The sequence below is a fragment of the Mercenaria mercenaria genome, chromosome 8 (genome assembly GCF_021730395.1).
Source record: "Mercenaria mercenaria strain notata chromosome 8, MADL_Memer_1, whole genome shotgun sequence".
In the NCBI taxonomy this organism is placed as follows: Eukaryota; Metazoa; Mollusca; class Bivalvia; order Venerida; family Veneridae; genus Mercenaria; species Mercenaria mercenaria.
Window position 1 is genome coordinate 7,570,411 of NC_069368.1, and position 13,312 is coordinate 7,583,722.

The 13,312-nt window shown below is 35.5% G+C and overlaps 1 protein-coding gene across 1 annotated transcript; it reads left to right on the plus strand.

Moving 5' to 3' along the window:
- Positions 1 to 3,163: 3,163 nt before the first annotated feature.
- Positions 3,164 to 7,217, plus strand: LOC123565880 (uncharacterized). The gene is made up of 2 exons (XM_045359651.2): positions 3,164 to 3,452; positions 5,739 to 7,217. The coding sequence occupies exons 1-2, from the start codon at positions 3,428 to 3,430 to the stop codon at positions 7,067 to 7,069; spliced, it is 1,356 nt and encodes a 451-aa protein (XP_045215586.2). The 5' UTR covers positions 3,164 to 3,427; the 3' UTR covers positions 7,070 to 7,217.
- Positions 7,218 to 13,312: the final 6,095 nt, after the last annotated feature.

The window sequence follows — 13,312 nt, forward strand, 5'->3', positions numbered from 1 at the left end:
CTGGTAAATAATCTGTTCTGTAAACTAGCAATAAAACCTGTCCTATACGTGTGATTTCTTACACTGTGTTAGACCTGAGAGAAAACTAACTCTTTTTGAGCTTTTTTTTATTATTGCTTAAATTCTGCCGACATTATATTTTTTTTTTAGCCATTTAATATTTAAAACTAATCACTTACAATTCTTGCAGTTTCTGACAAAATTTATGCATGTTATTGTTGTGTGTGCGTGTTAGCGTGCGTGCGTGCCTGTGCGTGTGCGTGCGTGCGTGCGTGCATGTATGTGTTTGGGATGTTGGGTTGGGGTGGGGGGAGTAGCGGATTTAAAATGCTTCCTCATTGGAATATCACGCCGTAGACATATGACATGATACCCACTCACATTATACAGACACCGGATTGACCAGTCATACAACTGTATACTGTCCTAATACTTAGGGTTAATCGAGGCAGCTACTGCTACCATACTCGAACCCAAGATCTCCCGCCCGCACTTGAAGCTGGCTCGACTTCTGACAAAAACAAAGAAGTACTCCACAACCAGTTTTCAAATATTTCAGATTTTATAACCTGTATCTTTTTAGATGAGACTGTTATCTATTGTCCATATATGTTCGATAAGCTTTTATGCGTTTACAACTGCAATTGTGCGCACCATTAACCGGTTTGCACTCCCCAATGATTCTTTTTCCACTGACCGTTCTAAGGCGGTGCCCACAGTGTTTTTTTTTTTTTTTTTTTTTTTTAATTTCTTTGTTATGTCCTTTTGCCTACATGTTTATCACGTGTGTTTTGTGTAAATACCAATCATTTACATATCGTAAACTGCTGCTAGGCTGCATTTTGTTGAAGACTATGTTCTTAGAATGCGACTATTTCCACTGGATATTTGTCCTTGTTTTTATATGCATGAATCTTTTACTGATTGTTTATGCGAATCAAGGTTTGTCTCGTTACAACCAAAACAGTGACATGAGAGCCAGATATTTCTCCTCACCATCAAAACAGTAACATGAGAGCCATATATTTTTCTCGTCACCACCAAAACAGTGATTATTAATCAAACCTCAACTTATCGCAAACGAATAGTTACTCCTGCCCTTGCCTAGCTTCTGGGAAACAGATCCATGAGGAAAAAAATAACAATATCAACATCATATATAACATTAAACTAGCTGTATTTTTCTTTTTTAGTTTCAGTCATACTTTGGTCTTTTCTTCATTCAATCTTTTGTAATACATGTTATAACTGTTTAATTCGTAAAAGTAACTAATTCTATGTATTAGTTAATTTTCAAGGGAAGGGCCGTTTACTAATGTTGGCAGCACTTGTGGCCCGACCCTATTGCTATAATTCAATTGATTGTTAATATCCGTATGTTGCTGTAATGATATAAATACATGTATTATAAGCAATAAAATATGTTTAAACTAAACCAAAACAGTGACATAAGAGCCAGATATTTCTCCTTAACATCAAAACAGTGCAATGAGAGCCAGATATTTCTCATTACCATCAAAAAGTGACATGAGAGCCAGATATTTCTCATTACCATCAAAAAGTGACATGAGAGCCAGATATTTCTCCTTACAAACAAAACTGTGACATGAGAGCCAGATATTTCTCATTACCATCAAAAAGTGACATGAGAGCCAGATATTTCTCCTTACAAACAAAACTGTGACATGAGAGCCAGATATTTCTCATTACCATCAAAAAGTGACATGAGAGCCAGATATTTCTCCTTACAAACAAAACAGTGACATGAGCATGAGAGCCAGATATTTCTCCTTACAAACAAAACTGTGACATGAGAGCCAGATATTTCTCCTTACAAACAAAACTGTGACATGAGAGCCAGATATTTCTCCTTACAAACAAAACTGTGACATGAGAGCCAGATATTTCTCCTTACAAACAAAACAGTGACATGACAGCCAGATATTTCTCCTTACAAACAAAACTGTGACATGAGAGCCAGATATTTCTGTCCATAACTGCAACTGGTGATACAAACCTTATTCCGCAAATAATAAAGAAAATGAAATGACTGACTTTCTTTCTTGCACTATTTTCGTATAACAGTGCATTTAAACGAAGCGCACATAATTAGAAATGATGTTATGGCAATTAAAAGCACATAACATCGTAGACTTTTATTATCTGTAGAGTAACCTTATGTTTATTTTCATAATTTGTTTTTGAATCGAGAAATTTACTATAAGAAACAAAAGAGCAACTGTCAAATTTTGTCTGATTTTGTCGGGTTTTATGTAAACAACAGAAAAAATAATACACTACATGTACTACATAAATGCAAAGCCACTTGGGGTTAGGTCTAAAGTGTATGTGCATAATGTCGTTCGTTAGTCATCATCAAAGCCCGAGAGTGATCTTACAGCCCAGGGTTTCCAGGACCGGTGAAAACAGCAGAAACTCCAGTCCGGTATGCAAGAAACATAGGAACATTTGTTTGTCAAAGATTAAGAAGAAAATTTAAAATTTTCACGAAGGCATGAGCGAGGCTCGGATTTCACTGTAAAAATTACATTTTCAAAAGAAAAAACCCATTTATGTATTAGGATTGTGTATTTTCCAGTTATATATACACCGATGAAATATTCATATTAATTGGACTCTCTAAGTGAAATTCTTGATTATTTGAATTAGTAACGATATTTTACAGGCTATTAAGTCTAAGAACCCTTAAACTTCCTTTTAAAAAAGTATTTCCTCCTCGTAGTCACATGATTCTGGTTTTCACTTGTTTCATCTGTTCACCAAGTTTTATTATATTTCGGTTTCACTGTAACATATATATATATATATATAAATATATATATATATATATAATTTTGAAATACATTGAAATACAATACTGCCAGTATTGCGTAAAACTCCATCAAACAGGATTTTTTTTACGATAATTGGTAAATATGATTCCTACATTCTTCATCATCAATAGAAAGTATGTGTAGTGTTGTCTCCTTTTATCAGTTCTATTAAATAAAAGAGCAATTGATTTATTCAACCAAGTGTCATTTAACATATAATTCTCCATGTAATCCAAAATGTAGAGGTTTCCTCTTATATCTTTTCTTCCGCTGAAAAGTTAAGAAATTCAGTTCGTTATTAAGTGGTTGTTTTAATGAACATTCTTCTTCTTTAACATCTTTACCGTAAAAGGACTTTTTGACAATTTTTTAAAAATGTTTGATAACATTGCTTATTTAGCATATTGTTCTAAAATTTAAAGGGAGGTAATAGGCACAGTAAGAGTGGCACTATATTCTTGGAACGTGGTTTTACATGTTGGATATTCATTCTTTTTTCTTCAGTACGTTGCTGGTAGTCACGTGGAGTTGGATGCAGACGTTTTTGTCATAAATCGGGATTGCAGAGCGGATTCGCAAAAACAAAAGGTTAAATGTTTCGAGGGGGCGAACCGAATGGTAGGTAAATTAACACTAAATATTGATAGACATTTATAAATAAGATCAAATGTAACTCAACCCATTATAATAAAATATATTTTAAAAAAAGACAAAAGAAACAAAAGCTTGAAATCTAATTTGTATAATAAAACATGTCTAAGTCTAAAAAGTGAGATAAAAGGGAGATAATATAATCTTATCAAAATGACGACTTAGTTCATATCATTGGAATTATGATGGCAGAGACAAGTGTAAAGTATATGTAGTTAAGAAGAAACTATCTCGTTGACAATCGCAAACAGAATTTTGGTGAAAAAAAGAATCATCATTGTGGCAGCAAGATTTATTGAACCGCTGTAATTCAGTTGGCAATATCATGTGTAATTTAGAGTTACTGAGACACTAACTCATTGTCAATCGCGAACGGAATATTGTTGAAAACACTTTGGAAAAAAGATAAGTACTAAAACGGGGCATAATTTCAACAAATTGAAAGCAGGAGTTGTGGGACTTGTGTCATTCAGTCGGTACTATCATAGAGAAGCGGTGTGAATTTTCATTCAGATATGATGTTTAGTTGTTACTAACTCGCTGAAAATCCTGAACAGAATGTTGTTGAAAAATAGAAACAGAAGACCAAGTACAAAAAGGGGGTATAAATTTATCAGAAGGAAATCAAGAGTTATGGGTCCTATAGTTACTGAGATATTATTGTCATTTTATTGAAAACACTTTGGAAAAACATCTAAGTATAAAAAGGGGCATAATTTCAACAAATTGAAAGCAGGAGTTATGGTACCTGTTTCATTCAGATATGATGTTTAATTGTTATTAACTCACTGACAATCCCGAACAGAATATTGTTGAAAAACAGGAACAAAGGACCAAGTACAAAAAGGGGCATAATTTCAACAAATTGAAAACAGGAGTTATGGGACCTGTGTCATTCAGTTGGTACTATCATAGAAAAGGGGGCGTGAAAATTCATCAGAAGGAAATCAAGAGTTATGGGGCCTATGTTATTCAGTTAGTTTAACTCAGATACTAACTCGCTTACGACGTTGGGCGCGTAGAATAAGCAATTCCAATACTATTAAAACACTGCTGACGTCACGTCGGCGGTATATCAGTAACACGAACTTCACAGATCTTTCAGTCTCAGTTATGTTGAACATTAGCTTAAGGATAACATGGTGTAATAGCCATATTTCATATCTTGTAACTGGATGGTAATATTTAAATGAAATTTGGTCACTTTAAAGACATTCAAAATTAAAAACTTTTCACCGAGAGATTTTTCAAATTTTATCATTTTTGGGGAGTTAATCGGTATTGAAGTTAACATTGATGCCTATGGGAAATATATAATTTCTTTGATTATGAGAATCTTAACATGAGTTTCGAGAAACTTTTGCGGTAGAAAGCTGCATTGTATGATTCTGATACAAATATAAAAAAAAAATCTAAAATTCCCCGTTGGGAAAAAGAGAAAATCATATTTTCTAGTTTTCTGGGGAGATAACTCATGAACTCTAAACTTATCAGGGGAGGTAATCTAAAGAAAATTTTTGAGAACTTTTGTCACTATACAACTTGTCAATATGCACCTTATTTCTATCGTTTGACATTTTTAAAGCTTACATTATCAAGTTGTATGTACACTTTTGGTGAAATTGTGGCCTATTACACCATGTTATCCTTAATAAACGGGCCACCGAAGTTCTTTTACAAAAAAAAAAGCCAACCTTGTAAGTGTAAAGTATAGTTCTGATTTTATAAAGCGTTTTTTTTTTCTTTTGTTGTTAAAGCAATTTATTGTTTGTTTCACCTATTCTGTAACGAGTTTTTTAACAACACCAGTGATGGCATATATATCATTAAGACTTCTTATGATGGCATTTTTTGATATCTCGATTAGATTTTAATCTATTGTCTTGACTTTGATTTGTAAATTTAAGCCTGTTTTTTTGTGGTTTTTTTTTGTTTTTTTTTTCAAATACAATGCATTACAATTTAAACTACGGTTGTTGATATGCTGCGGAATACATATATGAACCATTCAAAAATATAAAATTCGTAAATGTGAACATTTTATAACATTTTTTAAATGAAGTCATAGGCTAAACATTTGTACAGGGAAATTTCTATGAAACTATAACTGTGAAAATGAAATTAAATATCTTCAGATATCTTTGATTTAAAAAGTTCATTCTTCCACCTTAAGGGACATGAGAATGATGTATAATTTATATCTGACACTAAGAAACAACACAAAACACTGTTTCTGTTACCTGTTTATTTCAGGCTCACCAAAAGCAATGGAAGACATTTCCCGCTTTGTGTGTTATACGCTGGATCATATTGGGTATAGTCAGGATATAATCAGATTGAGAAGAAACTACTGGCGCAAATATACGAGGCTATTTAACGAAAGTTTCGGTTGCAACTGTATAACTGCTGGAAGTAAAGCTGAGGGAATAACTTCAGTTTGTGAAAGTGACATGGACTGTATGTTCCTGCCAAATAACGCCATATGCACAGACAGTGTAGAACCGCTTTTACAGTTGCCTGGTATGACAACTTTCCAAACTGACAGGTCGAATACCGTTCCCGGTTACACGAAGTTCAAAATGATCAATTACAATAAGGAAGCAACTCCGTTTGCGATACAGGAATCGTTATTTAGAGAAAACTCCGGAGATGTATTCGCATCAAGCACGTTGTTTGTTTCAAACCTCAACAGAATGGCGTATAGTGATGATTTCCTTACTTTTCACGATCTATCGGGTCCAGCTGTACCAGTCACTGGGCCTTTAGGAACTATGTTCGATATGGTAATTGCTTTACCGTGCATAAATGCAGATGTATTACACTCGTTCAGAACACGACAAAGACAACACGACTGGCCACCTTCAGATATCATACAAGATGAATCCACGGCGGTATGTCAACTGGTTCCCGTAGGATATAAAGGAAGCTGTGATCAGTGGAAGGAATGGAGATTTTGTTTCATACAGACGGAATTGAATCTGACGAGCAGTTTGAATGATACACAAATTAAGCTGTACATAGTTTTGAAAATGATAGCCAAAAATATTTTAAAATGCGTAAGTAATGAGATATCATCTTACATTATGAAAAACATTACTTATTGGCTATCTGAACGGCTCAGTGCCCGTATTTTCCGAGAGGAAAATCTCATAGCATTGATCCTCTTAGCTTTAAGATGTCTTCAAGTTTCAGTCAAAAATATGTGTCTTCCTTACTACATGATTCCTGGACGCAACCTCCTTGCGGAGAGACTGGAGCCGAATACAAGGCTCATCCTGTCTGATGTCATTTCTAAGCTTCTTGATGAAGGTCCTCAACTTCTGATGCGATGTGAAAAGCTTCGTGATGGGTTAGTTGTAATGTACAGATCGCCAGAGCTGGCAGTTAACTTTAAAAACACGAAAGAATCATTTGAACTTTTCAATTACCTAAATAGCTTACAAAATTGCGAAAATGTGTTTGAACTGGAGAAAGAAACAGATATGAGAACCTTTCTCAGAACCTTACTTTCTGACTTTAACAGATGGTTGCTAGAAACGGGCAATACTGACGTTTTTGCACAAATCATTAGTCTTTGCTCTTGAAGAGACATTAGTACCAGCAGCATTTTTTTAGTAGAAAGCACGCAAATTAGCCAATATTATATCTAGGTAAGCTTTCAATCTAGGTAAGTAATTGGGGCGATGGTAACAACATTATTATTTCAGGAGATAATTAAAATGGATGTTTTGATTGTGTCGTTTTTTTTTCTATGTAATTTTAGTGTATTTAGACCAGTCAAAAATCATTTTATTGAAAAAAAAAAGACAAGCAGGTAACAAAATCCCATCCACGTTTTTGCAAGCAGTATCACAGTCCCCTTCATAAAAAATATGGTTATCATAATTCCCTTCCTGAAAGTAACAAACAAGTGAATGAAGTATTGCCATGCTGGAAAGGGACTATAATTAGAGTATAATCTAATGATGATGATCTTATATAGTGGACGCAACTTGACCCCGATGGTTGACCTTTTATTGAAAAGGAGTGCATTGTATACAAAATAACTGCATATAAATATACAAGGGTATATAAAAAAAAAGTAGTCGCAACTTGACCGCGATGGTTGACCTTCAGCTGATTATTCATATCGATTATTTCATTGTAGAAATAACGGGTGATGAGGGTATCTATATATCTTTATATGGATTTAGTTTGTATACAGTGCAGTATCAAAGTATGTATACTTACATTTGATCAGTTAAATCTTTCCAATACACTAACTTATAATTACACAAATTTATATTTCCATTATCTCGTGCAGCTCATGTTTTACGTAGACTCCTTTTCAATAATAGGTTGTGCCTCATTATGTATTATAATACAAAGGTCAACCATCGGGGTCAAGTTGCGTCCACTTATATAAAATATACGTTGTGCATTCGGGCGTAAATGTACTTTTAATATTGAACTAATCCAAGTAAAGGGGTGCTATAGTTTACAGGATATATATTTTATACATAAAAGGCACCAACCAATCGCACAAACTGAACTTGTCACGTTGGCGCAGTAGGTTAGAGTGAACGTCGCATGCAATTTATTATGTGTATGTGTGGGTTCGAATCCCGGAAAAGTAACTAATTTTTTTTGATAACTATGTCCAACTTTTTTCACGAAAGACGTTTTTAACGTTGATGATTCAACGAACGATTCAGAAACAGACACTGCCAGCGAATCTGAGGATTAACCTTGTTTATTTGTGAATTTATTTTTTTTCTGATATGAAATAAATTTTTAGAGAAAAAAAGTAACAGAAAACGTATGGGAAAACTGATTTGTTTGTTTTGGGTTTAACGCCGTTTTAACAGTATTTCAGTCATGTAACGGCGGGCAGTTAATCTAGCCAGTGTTCCTGGATTCTGTACCAGTAAAAGCCTGTTCTCCGCAAGTAACTGCCAACTTCCCCACATGAATTATCAAAGCTGGAGGACGAATGATTTCAGACACAATGTCTTTTATTAAATCGTCACGGAGAACATAGTATACGCCCCGCCCGAGGATGGAGCTCGCGACCCCGCGATCCCTAGACCAACACTCTCCCTACTGAGCTAAGCGGGTGGGCAAGAATGGGAAAAAATGAAGAAAAATAATTCAAAGCAGTAAATATTGAAGTCCAGGCAATAAAATATGATACGTACTTTTTGAATTATAATTCATAGTACAATGAAAAGAAATTCTGCTAGGGTTCGAACCCACAGGTTGCATGCACGCCATATATCGGGGGCAATCGCACTTACCAATACGTTGTGCAGTCTTTGATCGCAACTCGGTTAATTTCTTACATTACATACCTATTTCTTACGTAAATCATCAGCCGAGATTATCCGAAAACTAGATCCACCTTAGTTAATGAACTCGCCCAAAGGTCATTTTTGAAGGTCAAAGTATATCTATACACTAGGCACGCCTTATTTATACTAATGAAATAATCGATATGAATAATCAGCCTCAGGTCAACCATCGCGGTCAAGTTGCAATTACTATAGCTGAAAACGATGTATATACAGTCCATTAAATAAACAAATGTGTTTGTAAACATTGATGGATCCAAACGGAAGGGGAAGAAGAACTTTACAGAAATATTACAATACATATCCATAGCCCTGACCATCCTATAAACCAGACCAGTCTATTTTTAAAGCCCTGCTCCCCGGCTATTCAAATTCTTTTGTGTGTATGCAACCCATGATTACAATAGGTAGCAGTTAACGGCCACGTGCCACACTTTAGCACGCAAAACCACAGGTATTTCATATAGAATTTTATTTAAAACAATCTGACTAAAGTACATATCCTATTACGCTACGCATAGGATCTGAGAACGACCTATTCATTGCCTCGTTCTGACGACCCTTTCGCTAGCCAGTCAGAGCCTAACTTACAACATCTTGCAAATCTACCTGTAGCCTTGACTTTTGATATTTACAATTCTTATGTCATAATGTATCAGATAGCCGGTTAGCTCAGTCGGTAGGCCACTTGCTTTGTAAGCGAGGGGTCCTGGGTTCGAGCCCTGGTATATCTACACATTTTTCTTACTCTTTGACATTCGAACATGTCGTCTGATTGGATAAAATAAAAATAGCAATACTGGAAATCCAAAATATACAGAAGACGAATGTGAATGGGTCGTTCTCAGATCTTCGTTTAGAAGATCAAGTACTTTAGTCAGATTGTATTTAAAATAGACTCTATTTTAACAAGTGTCACTGTTCATAGTCAGGGTTTTCATGCTTTTTCAGTGACAATCCAAGGTTAAAAGATAGGACGGGAGCAGGGCTTTAAGTGCAACAATACGGCTGACCCATTTAAACCAGCTGCACAATACGTTATAACGCAATGTTTGAATATCAAAATCTACAATTGTTGATGGCTCAAAACATCTATAAATAATACAGTTCTTTTGAAAATATTTCCTTTTTAAACTGGTGGGAATTAATGAAATGCTTCATCAGATTAAATGGAAGTACCTCTGAAGAAAATACTTCAATAATTGTAACTGGAAATACAGACCTGCAATACATCCACATGGTTCTATTCTGGGACGCTGTGAATTACATAAGTAACAAGGGTTCGAGCCAATTTTCTGACACATAATAATAATACTACTTTTTTATCACATTTTAACGTTCTTCCTCCGCACATAATGCATAACTTGCTAAAACTAATTATATTGTGTATCTCATAAAAACTCCTGAAGACCCGTCGGCAATGTAACTTGTACTGTTATTTGCACATAAAATTATATACCAGCAATATATCCACATGGTTTAATTCATCCCCAAGACCTCCTGGACGCCGTCATTTAATGCAGTTACAAGAATTCAAGCCAATTTTCAGACAAATTACCGTTCTTAATCCGCGCATAATGAATAACTTGTTTAAACAAATTTTGTTTTGTATCTCATAAAAACACCAGTGATTACCTAAGATTACAAAATCTTGACTAAAGTGCATCGTTTCGGTGCAGAACACTGCAGTATTGATGCACCAAACATGTTCACGTTGCGTAATGAGGCCGCCGGCATTCTGAAAATCCGCCGGCAATGTAATATGCACTATTATTTGGACATACATACCAGCAATATACACACATGGTTTAATTCACCCTCATGTCCTTTTGAACGCTGTGAATAATAGCAGTAACAAGGATTCGAGCCCATTTACGAACACCTGGAAAATGACAAAAAATACGATTTTCAACATATTGCACCGTTCTTCGTCAGCACAGAATGCATAAACTGCTAAAACTAATTTCATTTTGTATCTCATGAAGACCCTAACAATGACTTATTTTGGCGAAATCTAGGCTCAAGTGCACCGTTTCGGTGCAGAATACAGCAGTAACTATATACAAACACATGTTCCAATTTCGTGATGAGGCCTTCTTTGGACTTATGCCGTCGGCATCCTGAAAATTCGTCGGCAATGTAATATGGACTTTTATTTTGACATACATAACAGCAATATATCAACATGGTTTAATTCACCTACAAGTCTTCCTAGACGCTGTGAGTTACAGTAGTAACAAGAATTTACTAGTAAGGCCATTTTCGGATACATAAAATTATAAAAAATACGATGCCGTCGGTATCCTGAAAATCCGGCGGCAATGTAATATGCACATTCTTTTGAACAAGCATACCAACAATATATCGATGTCGTCCAGTGCATCTTCAGACTCTGTTGAAAGTTGTGAATTACACAGTTAGAGGTGTTCGAGCCCGTTTCATGAGACATAAAACATAAAAATACTTTTTAAAACAGATTTTATTATTTTTCGACAGCAAGTAATGCATTGTTAAAATTGATTTCATATTGTATCGCGTTCTGCTTTCAACTACTGTTGTTACTGCTATAACTTCCAACAGTAGCAGCAGTAATACTGCTGTTGTTTCCAAAAAATGCCAACAGTTACAGCAGTAATACTGCTGCTACTGCTATAACTTCCAGCAGATTAATGCTTTTGTACGAAAGCCCGGTGGTGACTTCCGAGTTGCGACTTCCAATTTCCGAGTATCGAGTTCCGACTTCTGACTTCCGACTTCGCACTTTTGACTTCTCATACTATAAGCATACGGAAGTCAGAAGTCGGAACTCGGAAGTCGAAACTCGGAAGTGGAAGGCGGAACTCGGAAGTCAGAAGTCGGAAGTCAAAGGTCGGAAGTCAGAAGTCGAAAATCGGAAGTCGGAACTTGGAAGTCGGAAGTCAGAAGTCGGAAATTAGAAGTCGGAAGTCGGAAGTCAGAAGTTGGAAGTATGCTTTCCATGATTGTGAACAGTAGGAATAATATCACCAAAACAAATGCAGATATTGAATTGAAACTTCACATGTGTTTTCGGGGTTATAAAACTAGATGATAGCATCAAGTGCCATAACTCTGACTTGCATTTTTGCCAAACTATACCCCCTTTTGGACATAGAAAATACTGATTAAAGTTTTGCGTGTAAGTACATGTATTATTACTATTTCTTAAAGGCATATTGCTTTGAAAATTTACCTATTCTACTCCCCTTGGCGTCGGTGTCGGCGGGGTTAAAGTTTTACATGCAAGTACACATGGCTTCATTTAAAGGTATATAGCTTTGAAACTTATTTTTTCTTTAAAAGTCAATTACAAACCTCACTGGGTCAAGTTCCATAACTCTGACATTTATCTTGGCCAAATTATGCTCCCTTCTAGACTTCTTGAATTCTGGTTAAAGTTTTACATGCAAGTCACTATCTCCAAAACTAATGCAGATATTAAATTGAAACTTCACATGTGTCTTTTGGGTTATGAAACTATGTTATAGCACCAAGTCCCGTAACTCTGACTGACATTTTTGCCAAGTTATGCCCCGTTTTGGACATCCTTGTTAAGGTTTTGCGTGCAAGTACATATAGCTATTACTTAAAGGTAAATAGATTTGAAACTTATATTTTCCTTTTCTAGATCAAATACCTACCTCACTGGTTCAAGTTCCATAATTCTGACATGTATTTTTGCACCTTTTATAAAACAAACTAGTCGTAATATCCCTGATGCTGGGACAGCAATTCGATAAGTCGAGCATTGGCTGTCTTACGGACATCTCTTCTTATAACTCGAATGCATTTTCCAAAGCTTTAGTACTTCCATATGCGTATAGTATGAAAAGTCTGAAGTGCGAAGTCGGAAATCAGAAGTCGGAAGTCGAAACTCGGAAGTTGGAAGTCGGAAGTCAGAAGTCGGAAATCGGAAATCGGAAGTCGGAAGTCAGTTTAAGAGAATTAAAACGGTAATATTTCGGTATTTTCTTCCATTTTTTTAGCTGTCTAATTTTTTCTTTTTTTTTTTTCTTTCAAAACAGGATGAGTAGGGTCAGCATCAGTAAATCACTTTGAGAGCAGACTAGGAAACACATCAGTTGTTATGCATTAGGTCATAGTTGCTTATTTTGAGCAAGGCAGTTGTGGATATGCATAGGGTTATACTATCAGCGACGAGTTTAATGAATTGCAACACTGAAAAACTTTAATAGACGTAATTATTATGTAGATGATTGACATAATTTGCTATATACACGATTTACTTTATCTACTGGACACATTGGGATCCACTCTACGCACTTTGTCGATGATAAGCTTGTGCCCCCAATCATATATTTCTCTATCCCGGTCTGGAAAGAATCCTAGAAAATGAGACTTCTTGCGCGTTCAAATGTCAGTATTAGTTTCCCAGCACGTTTCCCTAACGGTCATTTTGTATCGAGGCATCCATGATTGATACTCCCATAACTGCAGATCGATAATCGATGAATGTAT

Excerpts from the sequence above, each read along its gene's own strand:
- LOC123565880 (XM_045359651.2), top strand. The coding sequence starts at position 3,428 with ATGTTTCGAGGGGGCGAACCGAATG. Across the intron at positions 3,453-5,738 it reads TCGAGGGGGCGAACCGAATG|GCTCACCAAAAGCAATGGAA; the intron begins GTAGGTAAATTA and ends TGTTTATTTCAG.